At 38.4% G+C, this 23,229-nt stretch overlaps 1 protein-coding gene across 3 annotated transcripts in view; it reads left to right on the top strand.

Annotated features, from left to right (window-relative positions):
- The window catches only part of METAP1D (methionyl aminopeptidase type 1D, mitochondrial), a 71,289-nt gene that overhangs the window by 40,511 nt on the left and 7,549 nt on the right, over positions 1-23,229 (top strand). For all 3 annotated transcript variants that reach the window (XR_006273171.1, XR_006273170.1, XM_043487937.1), the window contains exons 2-6: positions 13,022-13,179; positions 15,173-15,322; positions 16,754-16,902; positions 17,452-17,494; positions 20,953-21,116. Coding sequence is in view for 1 of the 3 variants with exons in the window: in XM_043487937.1 (XP_043343872.1) it covers positions 13,022-13,179; positions 15,173-15,322; positions 16,754-16,902; positions 17,452-17,494; positions 20,953-21,116 (664 nt within the window). In the remaining 2 variants the exon portion in view is untranslated. The remainder of the gene's footprint in view (positions 1-13,021; positions 13,180-15,172; positions 15,323-16,753; positions 16,903-17,451; positions 17,495-20,952; positions 21,117-23,229) is intronic.

Raw genomic sequence — 23,229 nt, forward strand, 5'->3', positions numbered from 1 at the left:
CCAGGTTCTTCTGTCCATGGGGATTCTCCAGACAAGAGTACTGGAGTGGATTGCCATGCCCTCCTCCAGGGGTCTTCCCAACCCAGGGTTCAAACCCAGGTCTCCTGCATTGCAGGCAGATTCTTTACTGTCTGTGCCACCAGGGAAGCTAATGATACTGAAGTTTGGGTGAAAGCTCTTAGCTAGTTTATATCAGTTGTTTGCATAAATAACTTTAAAGGGCTCATAGAAAGAAAGAAAGAAAGGAAAAGAGGAAAAGAAATACATCCAACAATATAACTATATCATGTTGCATGTAGAATTCAGTTGACCCTGTTGTGAGAGACTAAAATTGCGCTTTTCAATGCTTTAATACAATTGAAAATATTTATACTAAAGCTGTACCTTTGATCATAAAATATAAGTTCCAATATCTTCTGTTACTTGATATTTTTATCCAAATAGCTAATATTTTGAGTAGTATTTTACATGACAGTAGTATTTAAGAACAGTCTTTTTTAAAGAATTAAAGAACTTTCTTAGTATGTGAATTCTTAAGCTGATTATATTTTTATACAGACTTTCTCTAAAATTGAATTCCATTTGTCATTTCTGTGAAATTGCTCTTTCTAATGCTTTCTTGTGTTCTCTAATATAATTTTTTTCCTATTTTTTCCTCTAACCCAACTATGTGAGGTAACAGGAATTTTTTTTTTTTTTTTTTGAGAGACGTTGGAAAGTTGAAGTTTGCCAGATGTTCTGTGCTAACCTAGAAGTGTGCATTTTTTGGGTATCAGGACTGTGTGAAATTCTTTCCTGTTACTTTGACAGAATGAATGTTTGCTTTTGGGTCATTTTGGTGTCGTACTTCTACTCTGATCAGAGCTTGTCTTTTATTCTGTATTTAAATGATATCACGGCATGCAGAAAATCTGGCAAAGAAAATGATATTTTGATGACATTTTCCACAGGGCTCAACTAGAATGAATTATTACATTTTAACCACAGCCCTAATAAACAGCTCCTTTATTTCCCATGAAAGGATACAGTATTTCTTTGTCCAAGAAGTTGCCTGAGTATATGTATTGTTGAAGTGTTAAAAAGCTGCTTTTCTCTAAACTTTAGCCGAGACACAATGGGATTTTCTAAGTATATACTACTTCAGTGTGACTCAATATTTTATAATTATAAAAATGAATTTAAATTCAAATTTTGAACTAAATATTTTTTACCTTAAATGGAGAAATTTCATATAATAGCCTTAGTTCCTTTTACAGATTAATCATTTCTATGTAACTTCCACTTATCCACTTAAATGATCTGCTTTTAGTTTTAGATTTTGTGTCTTACTATAATCTTTGACATTCTTCCCCAGGCTAGCGTTGGGCCAGCCTAAAGGAACTTTTTTCTAGCTTCACAAATATGACTCTACTTTATTAAATAGGTATACTTATGGATCTGTGTTTCCAGAATGGGTTGGGTTGTTTTTGTGGCCCAAAAAGAGAGGAATGCTTTTTGTTTAAACCACAGATCCCTAGTTGCTGGTGGCGTAAATTAATGAATAATCACATATTATCCAATTTGCTCTTGTCAAGAAACGAAATATTTTTCCTCAACCCATTCCTGAACTTGTCATTGACGTTATACTCTATCAGTTAGTATTGATACATTTTTTAAAAGGAAAAGGGAAGCCAACTTCCTGATGGAGCCGCAGGGAAGGTCATGTTTTGCCTTGACCCAGGCATCTTTCCTGAATGTTGTTATTATTGGTGGAGGGTGCCCTCAGGCGCTGCCCGTTCCTCTTCCCAGAAGTGCTCTGTGGCTGGCTTTCCAGCTCATCTTCTCTAGAACCGGGATTCCCAGGCTTTGGTTTGGGGGCTTGATGGTGAGTTCTGACATCCATAGCCTCGTATGTGCGATGAGGACTACTATCTCACCTTCATTTGACTATTTAATTGTTTTTTTATTACTATTATATTTTTTTCTTTATAGCTGCTCTGCGTCTTCATGGCTGCACAGGCTTTTCTCTAGTTGTGTCCAGCGGGGGCTACTCTTCGTTGCAGTGTGTGGGTTTCTAATGGCAGTCACCTATCTTGTGCAGTTTGGGCTTCAGGGCGTGAGGGCTTCAGTAGTTGCAGCACATGGGCTCGGTCGTTGTGGCTCCCAGGCTGTAGAGCACAGACTCAATAGTGGTACATGGGCTTAGTTGTTCCCCGGCATGGGGATCTTCCTGGATCAGGGATCGAACCTGTGTCTCCTGCACAGGCAGGCAGGTTCTTTATCACTGAGCCACCAGGGAAGCCCTGGCTAGTTAGTTTTGTTTGTTGTAGTGGCCCAATTCTATCTTAATATGAGAATGATAAAGTCTCATAAAATTGGCAAACTTAGACCTCTTAGCATCTAGGGCAGATTTTTATGTTTTAGCATAAAAGTGACTTGTGACTTTTTTTTTTCATCACTTAAAATACTTTGCATATTTCTTTTTTTATTTCCATGGAATCTTTGTTTCTGTTTTAGCAGTCTTAGCTATAAATAACTTCAAGGACAACAGTGTTGGATGTCAAGTAGAACCTTTATTTCAGACAAGTATTTATGCCAGTATACTCTAGACTGTGTGCTTTATTTTGAGCATTAAAGAAAGTGATCTGTTTTCCAGTACCTGCATAAAAATTGGCCTGCATCCTCTTGAGAAATGTTTAATAAACACTGGAGCTTTATCATCCAGAGGCTGTTGCCAAATGCTGTTAATTAAGAAAAAAAAAAAAAAAGGTTTTTTTTTTACAGGTTTGTGAAACAGATCCACTCTTCTCCTTGTAATGGCATCTTAGGTTGAAATCCAGGAAGTAATGGTGTATGGTGTCCATATCCATGATTTCCTGAGTTGGAGAAAAAGTGTGGAACGCATCTGGGGAAAAGGAGGCTCTTTACCAGCTTGTTTCCTGTAAGCTCAATTGGAAGACCTTGTCTGTGCAAATAGATTTCAAAATAGAGCCTGCCCTTTGACTGTCTCCATAATTACATGGCTTGCTCTGTATTTTATTTGGCAGCCAGAGCAGTTAACCCCTGGAAGGAAGGGGCTGATGGTATGGCCAGCTTAGCTCTCCAGACATGTCCATGGGAATGAATAAAGCACTGTTTGGAGAAGCCCATGGCTAAAAACACACCAGAACTCAACTGAAACTTTTAAAAAACAAGTTTAATAATGTTTGTTATGATTGAGTTAAAAATGTACTTTGTCCTTATTGTATAGATTGTAGAGAGGTATTAATTGTTTTTTAAAAAAGTTATGAGTTGAGGGGAGTTCCTTGTTGCTTTGATGTAATCAACATCTGTCAACAGAATGAATTTGCTTTTGTTTAGTTCCGAGGGCCCTTGTCCTTTAGCTTTGCCCCAATCAGTATCTGCTTCAGCCTGGGGCATTCTCCTAGCTGTTTGGATTCCCGCTCCCCGCCCCCTCCACCAGCTTCTTCTTCAACAGATGCACAGGTTATTTCTTGTGAAATGTGAGCTTCTCTCCTCTGTAGTCTCCTTGAAATGGGAAGAAACTTTCAATCTTTCTCATTTACTTTTGAAACATGTACCTCTTAGTACTGGATTATAAAAATCAATGGGAGCTACAGCGAGTGAGGCAGACTATTTAATTTTCCTTTCACGACATTTGTGCAAGTTATCAAATCTATCAAGTGGACCATCAGTGTTTTAGGTCAGGAAATATGCATGGCTGCATTCCCCATGCTATGAGAGCCTGTGCTTCTTCCCTGGGTAATTGGTTGGCGTTCATGAAGTGCGATCTTTCTGTGGTTCTAAATCAGCACCTTGAAAATGTCTTTCTGTGGGACAGTCCCTCCTGAGCCTACTGTAGGAACCAGTATTTCTAAACAGTTCAAAATATCTCAGATTGCTGTCACAAAGTTGCTTTTTTTTTTTTAACATGAATATATTATTTTAGGAAATAATTTGATTTAAAATTAAAATCATCAATAAGTGTAAGAGCCATATTTGAAAATGAATTAGTGAAGCATTGTTGTTTTCTCTCTTAGTAATCATAAATCATTTAAATCTGGCAGGCATCCCTCCCTCCATCCAAAATAATTGCCTCCATTTGTAAAATCAATTAGATGTTGATACGCTATAAATAATAGTTTTGTTACTAGACTTTGGCATTTGCTCATCATTATGAACAAATACGTTCAGCAAGACATTTTACAGGGTGTCTTTTAAATTGCATATTATCTCTGGTTGACATTATTGGCTAATGTAAAGTTACACAGGCCACTTTATTGTGTTGTTTTCTGCCCAGATACTTGAAGCCTCTGAAATATACCATAACTTTGAATTGATGGCACTGTGCAGGGTAAAAGTGCTTCCCCGGAAATGTACAATGAAACAGAGGTACTGGTAGCCCACACTTGAGTACAAACGTACTTTGTTTAAGATAATAAGCATTTTAAATGTCTCTTTGAAAGTTCATTCAGAACCTCCCTTAAAAATACTTGTTGACCAAAAAAAAAAAAATACTTGTTGACCAAAAGAAAACTTGCATTTCCAAGGGTAAAATCGGTTTAATTAAGGGTCATTAGTAGAGGTGCACATAAAAACCCAGGGCTCAGTGGGTGAAATGGAAGCATTTCATTATGTGGTATAGAATGCATGCGCAGATAACAATTAAAATGGACCCTGAGTAAGAGGCCAGTGAATATAGGGCATGTAGTGTGCAGCAATATTAGTTATTTTGAATGCATTCCTCCCCCATCATACTTGAATTCAGCAGTCTCACCTTTCAGACTTAATTGGTAAAGGGAAATAAAATGCAGCTTTTAGAAATTGACGTTATTACTGAACATGAAAATATTTAAAACCATAATGTAGATTTACATTGCAAATGCAAATTTAGGATATGAAAAATGTGCCGCAGGATCCAAAGGACATACAGCAATTTCAAGAGACGTTCAGCTTAAACTAGGAGCTGATAGGGTTTTTATGACACTGAAAATAAATTCTTATTATTACCTGTGATAACTAAGTATTCTAGTATTCATAACAAATAACGTATAGATTTACTGCCTAAGGAAACTATATAGAGTTTCTGTTCCATAATTGACAGTGACAACACTCACTATGATCATGTGTTTTAAGATCAAATTAGTCCAAAGCAGCTCCTTGCTGATCAGGGCTGTCTTCTAAGGTTTCTGATGATTTCCTACTGGTGTGTCCTAAACTTCAGAGTAGCCAACATGCCCCTTCTTTCCTGAAAATAACTTTTAACAAAAGAGGATTTGCTGTGTGTCTTGGGTGAATGATGGTTCCCAGAAGACCAAGGGGCCAGTCCTGAGGCTGATGGAAACCTACCTGGTGTCCCTGCCTCTGATGATTGACATCCATGCATCAAATTGACTGTAACATTGACAGTAGCAAGTTGGAAATTAGATATAGTTATAAAAAGTTCTTCTTACAACTGTATCTGTTCTTCTTGTATTGTTCTTACAATATTGTATTATTCTTATATTGTTCTTCTTATAACTGTATTAGCTGTTTTTCTATTTAATTATCTTTTAAAATTGACATATAGCTGATGTGTCTCATATGTATTCATTTTGGATGTGCAAAGCAGTGCTTTTACAAAGAAAGGAAATATATAGGAAATTCAACAAACCTTTTCTAGAATAATCTCTAATAGATAATGTAGTTTGTGACCCTGAATGTAATTGGGATAGATTTTAATTTTGCTCACTCTGCATTTAGAAAATTTGCTAATTGCTGTTTATTTATTTTAAAAAATTTTTATTTATTTATTTATGACTGTGCTGTATCTTTGTTGCTGTGCGGGCTTTTGTCTAGATGTGGTGAGTCGGGGTTACTCTCTAGTTGTGGTGGCTTCCCCTGCTTCAGAGCACAGGCTCTGGGGCAAGCAGGCTTCAGTAGTTGTGGCCCATGGGCTTAGTTGCTCCCCGGCATGTAGGATCTTCCTGGATCAGGGATTGAACCTGTGTCTCCTGCGTTGGCAGGTGGATTCTTTACCGCTGAGTCACCAGGGAAGCCCAATTGTTATTTATTAATTACACTATGATAAGCAAAGTTAAGGATTTCCCCCCACACACACATTTTTATGCCACATTTAATTGGAGAGCCATTATCTTCTAAAGGCACATATTGATGTAAGACCATTTCTTCATTTCACCTGTAAAAACACTAAACTGTTATTTTTTTTGGTTTGTAATGAATAGTTAGTGGAATAAACACAGTATGGTACCTTATTATCCTGTTACTTTGTGACAACATTTATAGGGTATCTTTTATCAGATTAAAAGAAAATATTTTGCTTCCAATAAAAAATATCTTATGAAAGTAGAGTTGCCGAGTACTTTGCAAAACCATAATTGTCAACAGATTGAATATATTCAGGCTATGTTCCCAATGTTTAAGTCATTTGTGTGTGTTGGGGGGGGGGGTGCCTGCCTCTTTTTTGGCAGCGAGCTCATTATTTAGCAGAACAGGTATGTTGGCAACGCTGTTCATTTTAGAAATGAATGTCTCAAAAGCCTCATTCAGATACCCTAGTAGAGTCCTGATGACTTCATGCCTTGAGTTTAAGGACATAGGAAAGATTCCCCCTGTAATGACTGTCTCCTTGAACTTGATAATACTGATAAAGGTTCTGTCTCTTTCGTGTTATCAGCTGCATTGAAAAAAACCTTCATGAGTCATAAAGTTGATCAGATTCCACATCATCCCACGGCCTGGGTTGTAGCATGACAGAAGTCAGAAACCGCTGAATGAAGGCACAACTGTCAGAGCTGAAAGAGACCTCAAAGATTATGAAGCTCATCTCCCTCCCTTTAATGTCTTCTGCGCATGCGTGCTCAGTGGTCAGTCATATTCGCCTTTTTGCGACTGCATGGACTGTAGCCCCCCACCCCCCACCCCCACCCCAGGCTCCTCTATCCATGGGATTTCCCAAGCAAGCGTACTGGAGTGGGTTGCCATTTCTTTCTCCAGGGGATCTTATCCACCCAGAGATCAAACTGCGTCTCTGACGTCTCCTGCATTGGCAGGCAGATTCTTTACAGATGAGCAATCTGGGAAGCTCGTCTTCTGTAGCAGTGGGTAGTGTCTGTGAAGTGCTCAGCGCAGAGCTTGGCTCCAGTAAGATCTCAGCCGTGTCCACTGTGGTTACTGCTCAGGGTCACACACTTAGTTCCTGGCAGGTCCAGGAGCAGAATCTCTAGCTCCAATGCTGTGTCACTTAGGCCGATTTTTCATCAAGAATATCACCATCTGATATAATTGAATGTATTTGTTGGCTTGCTTCTTGCCCATGTCTCACCACGGAATGTGAGCACCCAGAGAGGGACTTTGTCACTTCGTTTACCGCATGTCTAAAGCATGGCATATAGGAGGAGCTCAGTAGTGAAAGTCACATTGTCGTGTCTGACCCTTTGCGACCCCCATGGAACTCTCCAAGCCAGAATACTGGAGTGGGAAGCCTTTCCCTTCTCCAGGGGATCTTCCCAACCCAGGGATGGAAGCCAGGTCTCCCGCACTGTAGGCAGATTCTTTACCAGCTGAGCCGCTGGGGAAGCCCAGGAGGAGCTCAGTAAGAATTGTCAAATAAAAGAATAAGCACATTTTGAGGCCTAAGGTAAACATGTTCAGTGTTGAGAGGGGAAAGGAAGAGACAGAAACTTTTATGGAGCACCTCCTTTTTTTTTTTTGGGGCCACACGATATGGCTTGTGGGATCTCAGTCCCCCCACCAGGGGTTGAACCCAGGCCACAACAGTGAAAGCCTAGAATTCTAACTACTAGGTCACCAGGGAATTCCTCCATAGAGCGCCTACTTTTTAAAGACGGTTTGAGGATAATGTTATTTCTGCCAATTCTCACAACAGCCTTGTGGTGAGGAAAGCACTACTGTTCCCATTTAGTGGTGAGGAAAGTGGGGCTCAGTTTTGGTAACTCAAGATCTGTCTGACTTCAAAGTTAGTATTATTCTCACTACTGCAATGCCTCCCAGTTAGATCAATTCTAAAACTTTTCATGAAAAATACATTCTTTCTGAATGTTGGCTGGTCTCATGATGTTTATTTTTTTCATGATTAAAAAAAAAAATTTCTTTGAAATTGAATCCCTGAAAAAACACACTTTCTAGCCAAGCATGCCAGCTACTAGAGCCCGTGCACAATGTTGAAAGGCAGCTTGGAGCAGCAGGCCCAGCCCTGGATTGGGACTTCTAGGACTCTTGCTGGGGCCACCAGAGGTGTGTCTTGGTTCCTCATCCATGAAGTAGTGACATCAACAGCTGTCCCAGTCCCTAACAGCAATGGCAAGGGCTCATGTGTGTGGATCACCCAGAACTCTGCTTAATTATAGAAACTGGCTATGAAGTGTTAACCACTATCACTGTTACTACTTTTATTAGTCTTATCGTCATTAATAGTCATCATAATACATGCTTTTCTCAGAAGGGAAACATTTAGGAGGTTGGCTTTGGTCCTACCTAGGGATGCAGTTCGGAGAAGGCAATGGCACCCCACTCCAGTACTCTTGCCTGGAAAATCCCATGGACAGAGGAGCCTGGTAGGCTGCAGTCCATGGGGTCGCTCAGAGTCAGACACGACTGAGTGACTTCACTTTCACTTTTCACTTTAATGCATTGGAGAAGGAAATGGCAACCCACTCCAGTGTTCTTGCCTGGAGAATCCCAGGGACAGGGGAGCCTGGTGGGCTGCCGTCTATGGGGTTGCAGAGTCGGACACGACTGAAGCAACTTAGCAGCAGCAGCAGCAGCAGGTATGCAGTTAGGGAGCTCAGAATCATTGATTGATTCCACCTGAGCCTTTCCTTGGTCATAGCTGGGATCCAGATTTTCCATTCTGTATCCACAGACTAAAGAGCCTCTTTATGAAAGTAAAAGAGGAGAGTGAAAAAGATGGCTTAAAGCTCAGCATTCAGAAAACAAAGATCATGGCATCTGGTCCCATCACTTCACGGCAAACAGATGGGGAAACAATGGAAACAGTGACAGACTTTGTTTTCTTAGGCTCCAGAATCACTGCAGATGATGACTGCAGCCTTGAAATTAAGATGCTTGCTCCTTGGAAGAAAAGCTATGACCAACCTAGACAGCATATTAAAAAGCAGAGACATTACTTTGCTGGCAAAGATCAGTATAGTCAAACTATGGTTTTTTCAGTAGTCATGTATGGATGTGAGAGTTGGACCATAAAGAAGACTTGAGTGCTGAAGAACTGATGCTTTTGAACTGTGGTGTTGGAGAAGACTCTTGAGAGTCCCTTGGACTGCAAGGAGATCCAACCAGTTGATCCTAAAGGAGATCAGTCCTGGGTATTCATTAGAAGAACTGATGCTGAAGCTGCAATACTTTGGCCACCTGATGGGAAGAGCTGACTCACTGGAAAAGACCCTGATGCTGGGATAGATTGAAGGCAGGAAGAGAAGCGGATGACAGAGGATGAGATGGTTGGATGGCATCACCAACTCAATGGACGTGAGTTTGAGCAAGTTCTGGGAGATGGCGAAGGACAGGGAAGCCTTGCATGCTGCAGTCCATGGGGTCGCAAAAGTTGGACATGATTGAGCAACTGAACAATGATAACAATTGACAGACTGTCCAGCCAAACCTCTGTAAGTCACCTCCCTGCAGCATGTATCTGGTCAGCAAAGGGAGTTTGGCTTGAGAAAGAGGACAGATTAGGCCAACCCATCACCACTTTTGGAAAAAAAAAATAGTAACTTTTAATAGCTTTCGGATGACTTTTACATTTTCAGAGTGTTTCTTTGTGTGTTGTTAGCTCATGTTTCTAATGCGTGGAAGAGGAATATACTTTATGACGGCAAATTGACCTGTGTCCCCTCAGCTTTGCACTCTGGGGGGAGTTACTTACCTTTGTGTACCTCTGCATCTTCAACTGTGGAGCGGAGTGATAGCAGGTCACAACTTACATGGCTCTCATGAATGTTAATGAGCTAACATATGTAAAGGGCCTAGTGCAGTAATTGATACATAATAAGTTCTCAGTGAAAAAGCTATGACAAACCTAGACTGGGTATTAAAAAGCAGAGACATCACTTTGCTGACAAAGGTCCGTCTAGTCAAAGCTATGGTTTTTCCAGTAGTCATGTATGAATGTAAGAGTTGGACCATAAAGAAAGCTGAGCACTGAAGAATTGATGCTTTTGAACTGTGGTGTTGGAGAAGACTGTTGAGAGTCCCTTGAACAGCAAGGAGATCCAACCAGTCCATCCTAAAGGAAATCAACCCTGAATATTCTTTGGAAGGACTAATAGTGAAGCTAAAGCTCCAATACTTTGGCCACCCAATGTGAAGAGCATTGGAGGGGACCGCAATGCTGGGAATGATTGAGGGCAGAAGGATATGAGGGTGGCAGAGGGTGAGATGGTTGGATGGCATCACTGACTTGATGGATATGAATTTGAGCAAACTGGGAATAGTGAAGGACAGGGAAGCCTGGCATGCTGTGGTTCATGGGGTCGCAAACAGTCATCTCAAGACACCACTTAGCAACTGAACAACAACCATAAGTTCTCAGTACTGGAAGCTATAGTGAAGCCCATAGTTTCTTTCTCATTTTGCTTTTTTAAGTATTCTTGAAGGAACTACTGTTTTTTGAGCATCTACTAAATGTAAGGCACTTTCACATACTTTATCCCAATTAATCCTCACTTGAGGCCCGTAGAGCTGAGACAAAAGTCCAGGCTTCTGATTTCTAGCTATCACTTTTACTAGGAAACTACCCTACCCCCTCTTAGACCAGTTAACACCCCTGGGGATGGTGGTGGTGTCTTTAGGGAAATATTGTACTTTATAAACTTTAGGGAATATGTATCTGCCTCTATCAAACAAAGGTGATATTCCTGGCAGTACTTTGTCTGGTATTTGGAATTGTTTAAAATAATACCTGAAATAGCTCTGTAGGTTTTCAACAATATTATATTCAACTTTCTGGAAGAACATAATTAAGTGAAACTTATGACCCTGACAGGCTTCCCTGGTGGCTCAGATGGTAAAGAATCTTCCTGCAATACAGGAGACCTGGGTTCAATCCCTGGGGGGGAAGAGCCCCTAGAGAAGGAAATGGCTACACACTCCAGTAATCTTCCCTAGAGAACTCCATGGACAGAGGAGCCTGGTGGGCTGCAGTTCAAGGGGTCACAAAAGAGTCAGACATCACTGAGTGACTAACTTTCTACTATGACACTGAATCAATGACCATTGGAGTCTGTTTGCATCTGTGCCTCTTTCCAATTCACTTAGAGATCTTGAGTTTTGGGGCCAATACTCACCTGCAATTTGTGTTTCCATTACTCTAGGCCAGTAATTCTGAAACTTTAGTGTGCATGAGAATCACCCTGGGTGAGGGTTTGTTAAACACAGATCCCTGAATTCATCCCACAGTTTGGGTCAGTAAATTGAGGAGGGGCCCAAGAATTTGCATCTTTTCCCCATGTGATACTCAGATGCTGGTCTGGGCATCACATTTTGAGAATGAGTTCTCTAGATCCGGAGTTGACAAACTTCTCTAAGGGGCAGGTAGTAAATATGTTAGGCCTTGTGAGTCACATGTTCTCTGTCACAGCTATTCAACTTTGCTACTGTCGTGCAAAAGCGGCCATGACTAATTATAAGTGAATGAGTATAACTATGTTCCAATAACTCTTTATTTATGGATTTATGGGCACTGAAGTTTGAATTTTGCATAATTTCATGTTATAAAATGGGATTTTTCTTATGATTTTTTTCAACCATTCATAAACATAAAAATCATTTTCAAGTTGTTGGCTCTATGAAAACAGGAAGCAGGCTGGATTTGCCCTTTGGATTGTAGTTTTCCAGTCCCTGACATGCAATTATGGCATGAAAGGGAGATTTAAACTACTGTTTTAATTATAAAAATAATGCAAGTGAATGTTCCTAAAAGTCTATTAGTTTAGAGAAAATAGAATGAATCAGGAAGTCTTCCTTCCCACCCCAGCCCCAATCAGATGCCCCAGAAATAACCACTATTGATGAATATCAATCTTCAGAAATTTTATAGGCATATACAAACTTATATAAATGCATAAGCTCTTTTTACCTTAATGAGTTTTTCATACATACTGCTCAGCATTTCCTAGCAATATATTGTGACTTCTTCCTATATCAATATGCAGAGATGATTTAGCTTTTTCTCTTTAATACCCCTCTACTTTTCCGTCTTCTGTTGTGTAGATTTACCATAATATATTTAACCAGTCCCCTATGGATGGACATTTGGATTATTGCTCATTTTTTTCTATCACAAACAGTGCTGCAGTTCATCGTCACACTTCCATCACTGCATACGGTAGAGCCCTAGGAGATGAGCCGACAAGTCAAAGGATATATGCATTTAAAATTTTGATAGATATTTCTAAATTCCAGTTGTGGGTACTTTTTGAGCCTACATTCATTTTCTTTCAGGGTTGCACCCTACATTTTTACTATTTAGTCTTTATCTGATTTGAGCTTTCATTACAATGAATTTCAGTATAATGCCTCGCTGCACATGAATTTAACACAGAGTAGTAATCCTATCGAGGGCAAAAAAGTGCAGCTGGCAATTTGTCCAGGATTCGGGAAAGGAAAACGACCTTAAAGAATATAAAGCCACCCAAACGGTACCCTGAATCTAGGGTCATCCTGGACATGGCTGCGTTTAAGGTACCACAGCACAAATTGCTCTTTTTATAGACCTGGTGTTTCGCAAATGTTTCTATATGTTTGTTTCCCACTAGGGTAGAGTTTTCCATTGTCAAACATTTAAGTAAACATAGCATTAGCTAATAAATATGCTGTACTACTATTGTAGTAGAGCTCAGAATATCACTGCTTTCCTTTCTGTTTGGAGCTTTTTCTTTTTTGAACCAATAAAGGATTATTATAATGATTTAATAGACAACGACACAACTGAAAAATGTAGCACTAAGTAGGTTTTTGGTTTTGTTTTTTTTTTTACTTAACATATGTCTATTTCTGCTCCCAGGTTGTCATAGGATTTTCTCGTCACCGCTCAATCATATCTACTTACACAAGCAGTCAAGCCGTCAACAAAGAAGAAATTTCTTTTTCCGGAGACAAAGAGAGATTTCCCACAGTATAGTTTTCCCGGCTGCAGTTTCTCCAGCTCATCCAGTCCCTAAGGTACTGCACTGCCTATTATCTGTTGCTTTTTCCAGCCAAGAAAAAGGTTAACTACAGAAGCGATGGGGTGTTTTTGCACCTTTGATTTCTGAGCCGTCTGAATTATAATTTTTAAACTTGGTCTGTGATATAAAACTGTGATTTGGGAAGTGTTAACATCCTGCAGTTCTATAATATTCACTTTTTAAAGTAAGGCACTGGGCTTCTAACTGCTTAATTCTTTTAGAATTTAAATTCCTATCATGAAATTTTCCATATTAAATTTCTACCATGAAGATAAGATTCTATGTATGTAGTTTCTTAACTTTTAAAAAAAATTTTTTTGACGACAGTTGGAATCATTTAAGAAAGATTCCTTGAAACCAATACACTAGGCGTTTTTTCCCTAAAGCTTGCTTTTACATTTTCTGTGTTACTATTAATGCTGTCTTTCAGTTGTCCTTTAGAGTAAATTAGATAAAACATCTTGTCTCAAAGCATTCTTGATTTTTTTCAGAGAGTATAATTCTGTGAAAGACTATCCATTTTTCCAAATGCAATGTAAAGGAGGTGTGGGGATCATTTAGGAAGAGTGAGAATAGCTGAAAGAAAGAAAGATTTGCCTTGAAAATCACCTGCTTTCCCTCTTTCTATGACTTTTTTTTGCGGGATAGTAAATCCACATTAAGTATATCATACTCCCTGAAGGTGAGTGGCCCATTTTTGTGACAAGAGATGACAAGACAGGCCACCAGAGCCCAGAGTATGTCTCTGGTGTTTCCTTCGTTGAAAACAAAAAAGAAGTCTCCAGAGAGGTGAATGTATTGTTCTAGAATTTCAGTGACAAGCCAACAGCCCTTCTGCCTGTGGTTGTAACCTGGCCAGATTGCATAGCCGGGAGGAGGCGGGGCGGTGGAGACGGAGCGCTTTGTGGGCGCCGGCACCGAAGCCAAAGGAGGGAAGATGCTCATTCTACGCTTGGCTGTGGCAGCCCAAGCCGTGGTGTTACCTGTGTCAGAGAGGCCCATCTGAACACAGGAATAAGTGAAGGTCCTTAAATCCTGTGTGATGCCGTTCACAAAGCACGGAGCCCTAACCTTCGCCCTTCCACAGTTGCTGTGATGTTCACTGAATAGTGTTATCGCCCTCAGCTTCCTGTCCCCAACGTCTGTGTAGCCTTACTGGGTGCTGTTCAACAAAACTCATGTAGCAGTTGCCATAAATAGTTGGTAAAGAGCTATGCAAAACCTGGGTCTGAAAGGAGCTCTGTGTGTGAGACAGTATTTATTTTCTGAATTTTGCCCATGAATTTCAGTTAGTAGGGGAGAAGGTTCTCCACGGGTGGTCAGAGTTGAACATTTTGAGTTTCAGAGGAGGGAGGAGTTTGTTTTTGACACATTATGAAAGTGTTCCAAGTATTTTTTATGTACTTGGGGGAAAAGAAAGGAAAAGGCAAAAGAGCTGTTTTGTTTCGTCCTCTAGTTCCTTCTTAGTTTGGGTACAGTTGCAACATGTAGGGGAAGTGTGTATTTGATAGACATCCATGAACTTGACAGTCTGCCTTTTACATACATTCATTGGGAGAGGGTGTTGTGGGCTACCCTTTGCATAAATTTTATCTTTGTGTCGAGGAGATGAAAGCACTCTTAATTAACCATTTGGCGGTTGGGGAACTTGGTGCTATTTGTCATCAATGGCAATTCTAACAGGGTTGGAGGAGGAAGAAAAGAAAACTTCTGTTTGTTTTGACCAGAAGTCTCCTTCAGTCCAGCGTGACTCAAAGCACCAGTAAGGTTAACAGACCATCCAGAGGCAGCACTAACAGGCCACGTTAAGTTCAAAAGGGCAGGGGAAGGAACCGGGGGCAGCCTGGAGGGTCTGTTGTGCTGGCTTTGGAGGTCGGTGCTCCGGCAGGAAGGGCAGAGCTCCATGAAGCAGGAGGCTGTGTGCGAAAAAATGATCCCATTGTCGTGCGCTGGGTTCTGATCTTCGTTTTCAATCCTTTTTCCTCAAGCACATAAAGAAGCCAGACTATGTGACGACAGGAATAGTACCCGACTGGGGAGACAGCATAGAAGTTAAGAATGAAGATCAGATTCAAGGGCTTCGCCAGGCTTGTCAGCTGGCCCGACATGTCCTCCTCTTGGCCGGGAAGAGTTTAAAGGTGGCGTCTCATGAAACCTCGAAAGACTTGCCTAAAGGGCAGCAAACCTTCCCCCCCTTTTCCCTGTTTCCTTTAACTCTTCTTTTGTACACATCTAATTTGTTAAAAATTAAGTAAAACCTTGGGATAGGGGACAAGAATTGTATATTTTCTGTTTATTCAAAAGATAATTTAAAATCCAAATTCACTGTTAAGGAGCAGAATTCAGAAGATAGCTTGGGCTCAGTCAGCCTATCCAAGTTGCTGCATGACAGACAGCTTTGACTTCTGCCTTCTTACTCCTGCCTGTAATTTCTGCTTTTATTCCCCACATTATTTCTTGTGCCTGAAGAGTTGCTTTGCCTCATACTTTGTCTCCTATTTTCTTGCATTGGTTCTGCAAAGAAAGATCAGACCAGACACACCAAGCTGTAGGTAATTCAGCAATGTAATTGTATGCAACTATCTTACTATAAGATTTAGGTCTTTCAGAATAATCTGAAACTGAATCTGAATCCTGCTCTGTAAGGATCATAAAAGAAAATACTGGCCTATAGTTTCCAAAAGGTGGGCAGCATTTAGGAAATGAGACTCAAATATGAAACACTTAGTGTAACATCTGTGTGATAGACTTATTATAGGAACACAATTAACCATATGTGAATATAAAATAACATAAAACAGTTGAAGGAATGTTAATTTTCAATAAAAGATCTTGTTTTAGACTTTTTACTTATGATATATGAGTTCATGGAGACAGTCTTTATGTGCCCACAAAACTTGATTTTAGTTTTTTGTTTTTTTTTTTTTTGATTTTACTTTTCTTTTAGTTGGGGAGCAATTGGATATCTTCTAGTAAGGGAAAAATATTTTTAAAAACACATTGATTTGTTTTGATATGAAAGAAATCAAGATTAGTGAACCAGAATCTCTACAAAATTTATCAAACTAATTTTTTCAGATAATGATCCGTAACTTCCATGCCATCACTGCAAAACCCATGTAATGTTTTGCTGGGATAAAAAGGCATGGGTTGACCTACTTTTCAAGCTTTGTCACCTCAACTGAAGATCCTTTTGAGAATTTATATGCTTTGATCAGCTGAGGCCACTAACCACTGAAGAAGAGGAAGGAATTGCCTCAGAACTGTGTATTTTAAATCTTCAGGCTAAAAAGGAATCCTGTCATTTAATGATTCACAAGTGATTGAAAGGATCTTAGAGTTTAAAATGGCCATTTCCTAATAGCCCATAACACCGCCATGTACCCAAACAATTGTCAGAAAGGCACAGTTTAGGATTTTGGTGTTAATCATAATTAATTAAAATGTTGTATCACAAGTTTATCACAGTAAATTTGTACAACCTCTTCTGGAAGGGTTGTAGGCATAGTCAATAAATATAGGAGATATCTCCAACTGTCACTTCACAATTTCTTTATTTAATATTTCAGGTTGACATGACAACTGAAGAGATAGATGCTCTTGTTCATCAGGAAATAATCAGTCATGATGCCTACCCCTCACCTCTAGGCTATGGAGGTTTTCCAAAATCCGTTTGTACCTCTGTAAACAACGTGCTTTGTCATGGTATTCCTGACAGGTATTCATTGCTTAATAACATATTCTTCCTTTGGAAACTGAAACATGAAAGTAAGATCTATAATGTATGTTGAAAGACACTATAGTTTAATTGAAACCTGCTTGCAAACTTTTGAAACCGATTATGGTAAAGCAACAATTCTGAAGTATTTTGTTTCTAAATGGACATAATACCACCATTTAATGTTTGTTAAAGCAATACGTAATCTGAAAAGGTGGTTGTACATTAAATATTTCTTTTACCATCTCAAATTTTTAACCATCTACTATTGTTTTGGCTCTTTGCAAAATTAAGGTAATAATAAGTATATTTTGTTGAGAATAAGTAGATTTTTAAACAGTGATGATACATGTTCATATTATGTATTTCTAGTAAAAATGATATGACTAATTTAAGTTAAAGATCAGATACAGTTATTCCACTCAGTCCTTCTCCACTCTGAATTATCATCACTATTCATTGGGCTTCTGATGGTAGTCATTAGGTATTTATTTTTATATTCCTTTTATTGGGATCTATCATCATTTTTTTTTTCTGTTTATGTTTCAGTCGACCTCTTCAGGATGGAGATATTATCAACATTGATGTCACGGTGAGTAAATCATATAAAAAACAGTCTTTGATCAACTTCAGAATTGCTGGTAGCAACAGGAAGAAGAGTGGATTGAAAACGTGAAATGCGCCGATGGAAGTGCTGTTTACTTCCAGACCCAGACGCAAGCAGCTGGTTTCCTTTTTTGTCTTTAACGCTGTGTTTATTCCAAGTAAACCCAGGCCTGACTTGAATTTAGGGCTGGAATCAGATGCACTGAGATCAATGTTGGCCTAAGTGAAATGTCAACCCAATCCTGCTATGTGTCATGTTTTTGAGAAGGTGTAATTGTTATTGATCCACTGTGTAGTTAATGCAGAGCCCTACAGCACTGGGCAGCTGCTGAAGCTAGATATATATGAGATGAGCTAAGGCGAAGAAAGCCAGCATTTTTCCTTCACTCTGCCAAGATTGATCTTCCTCTTCCTGCTGATTTTGAGTGGGGCCTGTCATTATCTTACTCTGTCATTAGGGGCTACATTGGCCTGTGTGTGTCAGTCTATTTGGACAGAAACTCTTTTGCTAGCAGTGTTCCTTAGATTTATTAAAATCCCTGAAGGTAACGTTGTATTCCATTTCTGGTATAGACAGCCTTGAACTCGAAGCATACACGCAGAGTGCTTTTCTCTCTTGAACTTAAGTTTTCACCAAATGGTTAACAGCCTTTCTTTCAAATAACAGCCCCAGGTAATTTAACACAGGAACTTCACACTGTACAAGCTCTAACCTTTTCTAATTTTCTTAGCCTTTCATAGTTCTCAGACTTAGGTTACTTGTGCTTTGGCAGTTCGTTTTACTAAAAAATTATGAAATGGTACCTTAGGATAATGGAGATTGTAAAAAATTCTATACATCTGATGATTAATAAGTATATTTTAAATAAATAAATATAAAGTAAACATCTGCTGAGAACTAGTTGAGACAGACAGCATTTCTATTAGTGAGAAAATATTCTTAATAATAGTGATTTCATGTCCAGGTCATGAAACTTGGATGGGAGTGGGAATGTGGTAGAGGTTAGCATGCAGTAGTTTAGTTCAGTCTGTTTTTAGTTGTTTAAATTAGTTCAACCTTTTCTCTTCATATCAATTTGTCTTAGTATATAGCCAAAAATTCTTTTATGGTGAATACTCTCTATATCATTTTGTCCTACTTAGAATATTTGGACATTTGTTCCACATATATTGTTGCTCTCTCTCCAGCTCAGAATATGTAGAAGGAGGTATTTTATGAAGTATACATGAAATAAAGTATTTTTCATGATGCATTTTTCTTTTGGATTATACCTGACTTAGAGGCTATCCATTTATTATCTCACCTAATCACCCCTAATAAAAATTGCTGCTTTCAATGAAATCAGCACGCCCTTCCGCCTGTTTCCAATGTGCCCAAAGAGAATAGTCTCTGCCTTTCCTAAGTTTCCTGAAGACTTTCAGTAAACAATTTCATTTTTAACATTCAAATGATCAAAGTGAAATGTTTTCAAGTGTCTCAAAATGTGAGGACTTTTCGCATGGCACAGTGGTAAAGAATCTGCCTGCCAATGCAGGAGACACAAAAGATGTGGGTTCGATCCCTGGGTCAGGAAGATCCCCTGGAGAAGGGAATGACAATCCACTCCAGTATTCTTGCCTGGGAAATTCTGTGGACAGAGGAGCCTCGTAGGCTACAGTCTATGGGGTTGCAAAGAGTTGGACGCAGCTAAGCACGTGCACAGGGAAATGTGAAGGGACCAAGGAAACATATAGGTCAGTAACTTCAATTATATTTCTCATGAAATATTTTATTAAATGAAAGGCTTCATTACTTATCAGAAAATACTCATTACATTTTATAATTGCTTACATCTAGTATATATCACAAGAAAATAGACTTCCCCTTGAAAGTTGAATGTTTAAAAAAAAAGGTGATGTGATACCCCATAATAGTTGCTCAGTAAACATGTTAAATGTTATTAAATTATTAATAAGTGAAGAATTAAATAAATGAAGTATAAAACAAGAATAGTTTGTGGATAAAAACAGTAATTATAGATAATTGCCACAGACTTTCAAAAGTATTATTTCCTTATATATTGAATCTTTCAAGTAGTCATTTTTAGACTAGTGAAAAGTAATATGAAAAGGCAAATAATGATTTTTTAAATACATTTTTACTTGAATAGCAACTATAGAAGCATTCAGAGTTACGATTTTGTCTTAATAATTACTCTTTATTAATAAATGTTATCTTCTTGTGTATAAAGTAAAAATTTGTACTCTCTTGGGTTACAAATGGGAATAAATATATAAAACACTGTTGTATTGCAAGGTCACTTGATATAGTAGGAAAAACACTTGATTAGAAGCCAAGAATCCATCATATTGACCTGGATCTGCCTCTTGTTTTCTGCCACTAACCTTAGACAAGTCACTTGTCTGTGCCTCCATTTCCTGACTTGAAAAGGGAAGATACAGACTTCTCCTGCCTCCCTTACAGAGCATATAAAAGTATTTTTAATGAAGAAGAGTATACAGATTAATTCCATATTAAAACAGAAAGCTCAGATAAACATCTTTTTTATTATAGTTTCTGCATTCTACTTCATGAGAAAGAGAAATGTGAAAAATAATTACATAGGACAAATTTATGCAAAATAGCAAATTCCATGCTATATCAAAGGATCAATATTCAACCAGTCTCCTCTACCTTCTGTATTTATTACAGTGTTTGGTAATTATTGATTTTTATAATGAATATAGTGTCTTTCAAGATCCTGCAGGGCCTTCTGAGTCATTGAAGACAGATAAAATGCTATTTTCTGTAATTTTATTCTTAAACCTGTTTTGTTATATTCTGATTCTTTAAAAATCCATGTATAGTGTTTTCTGTTAACATTCTGCTATCTGGAACATTTGATTAAGATTTCACTTCCATACAGGATTTTTCTATAACTTATTTCATTCCGATATTGAGCCACGTCAGTTCTTGGAACTGAATTCTTCTTCTGTCTGTTATAACACTGATACATCTATCTTATTTCTTGTTGTCATTATCTATCACTTCCAAGTGTGGGGCTGGTAAATAAAAGATAAGTATTTTTATGACACTTGAAGAAACTTTTCACTGTGTTAAATACTTCTGAATTCTCTAAACCTATTGTAGTAATCATGGGTCAATGTCTTTGGTCACTATTTTTGCATATATAATTTTGCCTCAGAAATAAAATGAGGACTCAAAATGTTAAAGAATATTGATAATCATAGTGCTGAAAGAGCCATGCTAGTCATGTATTTATTTAAACTTTTGTAATATCATTGTGTACCTTTTTCATGTTTCTGTAAGGTTATTTTTTGTAGGTAAACTTAGTAATTCCGGAAGGGTGAAACACATGAATCTACTAAATATATAAAGGAATGCACCGTAGGAGAATAGATTTTTAAACAAGGACATACTTGTACATTTCTGCCTGTGTTTAGGTTTACTACAATGGCTACCATGGAGACACCTCTGAGACATTTTTGGTGGGCAATGTGGATGAATGTGGTAAAAAGTTAGTGGAGGTTGCCAGGAGGTGTAGAGATGAAGCAATTGCGGCTTGCAGAGCGGGGGCTCCCTTCTCTGTCATTGGAAACACAATCAGGTAAGCCTTGCAGTGACAAATAAAGGGAGGGTTGGCAGATGGTACAAAGGTTACTGGTGGCTTGGTGTAAAGTTGATGACATGTTTTGTGATTTAGAACCATCATTTCAGTCTGATATCAGTATGTGAACTGCCAGGGTGCAGTGCTGTTCCCTGAGTTTAAAAAAAAGAAAGATTTCAAAAAAGTGAATTGTATCAGGTCAACAAAGAAACTTATAGAAGCAGCAAGCAATATTTATATGACTGCTTTAATTTTAGCTCAACGTGTTGGTCTGTAGTGTTCCTATATTCAAACTCATACCAAACATGGAAGAGTAGCTAAGAAGAGGTAAGTATCTCAAATCTTGAATAGGAGACTGGAGAAAAGCTAGATTTTATAAAGGCATGAAGTGAAATTATTCCTGTGACAGAAAGATAAAAAGCATTAGCTCAAGCAAGGCTTACCTTTCAAATTAGTGCATTAGCAAACAGCCTGAAAGGGTGATCTTCTTTTTTGGTCTGGTTCATTTTTCCTGTAAACCACTGTTTACTTTCCACACAGCCTTCTGTGCTTGCTTTTTGAGAGTATGTGTATTTTCTGAATTCAAGACTTTTCTTTGTAATCTGTTACCTACTTTAGATCTCTTTTTTTTCCCCTAACTGTTTTGAAGTAGATGTGCAGGATATGTGTTTTCATTTAAAAGTAACATATTTTGTTAAAGATGGTTACACTGGTACCTTTTAAAGTACTGCTCTCATTAATATGAACCATTGAATACTTCCCATTTGTCTGAAGGACGGAAGGCTTAGTCACCTTGAAAAGATGCTGCCTTTTTTCTTCGTAAGCCTTCGAATACTTTAAGAAAAAAGGCAGTAAAATATCAGTTAAATGTATTTATGGCTTTAAAAATATTGTAACAGTGCCTGAATCAAACTTTAGTAAAATCTCTTTGGGTTATATCGGAGAAGCTTTTATTGAAGACTTTGAACAAAATTGTGTTTTTGACAGTTTTAAATTATAGGCTAACTAGCCTGGGAAAAAAGGATAGTGTCTCTCTGTTCTTTCATAGGAAATGTTGAATCAGACCCCTACTGGGAAAAGAAATTTAATGCATATCTCACTATCTTACTGTCCATGAATATAATAGAAATGAATTCAAAATGCAGTTTTATTTTTGCAAATGGGATGAGTCGATAGATGTACCTCATATTTTTGAACACCTAGGGTTCAACAAATTTACTGGTGGTGCTCTTGCATTTTAACAAAATTTATTCTTCAGTAGAAGGGGGCAGAGAACACTAGATTCTTATTCAAGCATTCTATCGAGCTCTGCATTCATGGCTGTGTCTAAAGGGCATGTCAGCCTTTGATTCTCTCTGAGAGGTAATTATCCTTTTCCTGTCACGGAACAACAAATGATAGCTAACTACAGAGGCACATTTGCAGTAGTCACATTCATCAACTGCAGAAAAAAAAAATTCAATTTAATTGTGCAACACAGCTGCACATGGGCTTTTGAGCATTTCTGTTGTTCTCCCTGTCTCGCTATTCCTCCCTCCAGATCTATTTTTTAAACTTTTTTTTTCTGTTTTTTTTCCCCTTTTTTTGTCTCTTCTTCCATTTTTACTCTCTGTACTTTCTTGTTAAAGTAATTTTCCTTTGTGGCTCTCATTCTTTTTTCCCCATTGAAGGCTATGAATGTAGAAAATTATCACAATTACTCATATAATTGAGCCTCTTTGTAGCAAGTGCAACTCCAGTAGCCTTTCTCCATCATGAAAATGGTTTCATTATAGGGTTTTTCATATTCTCTGACACCATCTACACAGAGGAACAGGCGTGCAGATGAGACGTACTAGGAACAGGCTAGATCAGTAAGGTCACAGTAGGAATAATTAGCTCTGCTATGGAAAGAGCATCTAGGCCTTTTACTGCTACATAAATGTACTGTCCGTGGCTTTTAGTCACAAAAAAACTTACTAACAAATGGAGCTCCCGCCTACTACTTTGAAAAAAAGATTTGTATCAACACTACAATTTTCCATCATTAAGACTAATAACATAGAGCCTAGTATACATCAAGGGGAATAAAAAGAAAAATCTCACATTCAAGTGGCGGCTGGGTGCTGACCTT

Source organism: Cervus canadensis, chromosome 15 (assembly GCF_019320065.1).
Source record: "Cervus canadensis isolate Bull #8, Minnesota chromosome 15, ASM1932006v1, whole genome shotgun sequence".
In the NCBI taxonomy this organism is placed as follows: Eukaryota; Metazoa; Chordata; class Mammalia; order Artiodactyla; family Cervidae; genus Cervus; species Cervus canadensis.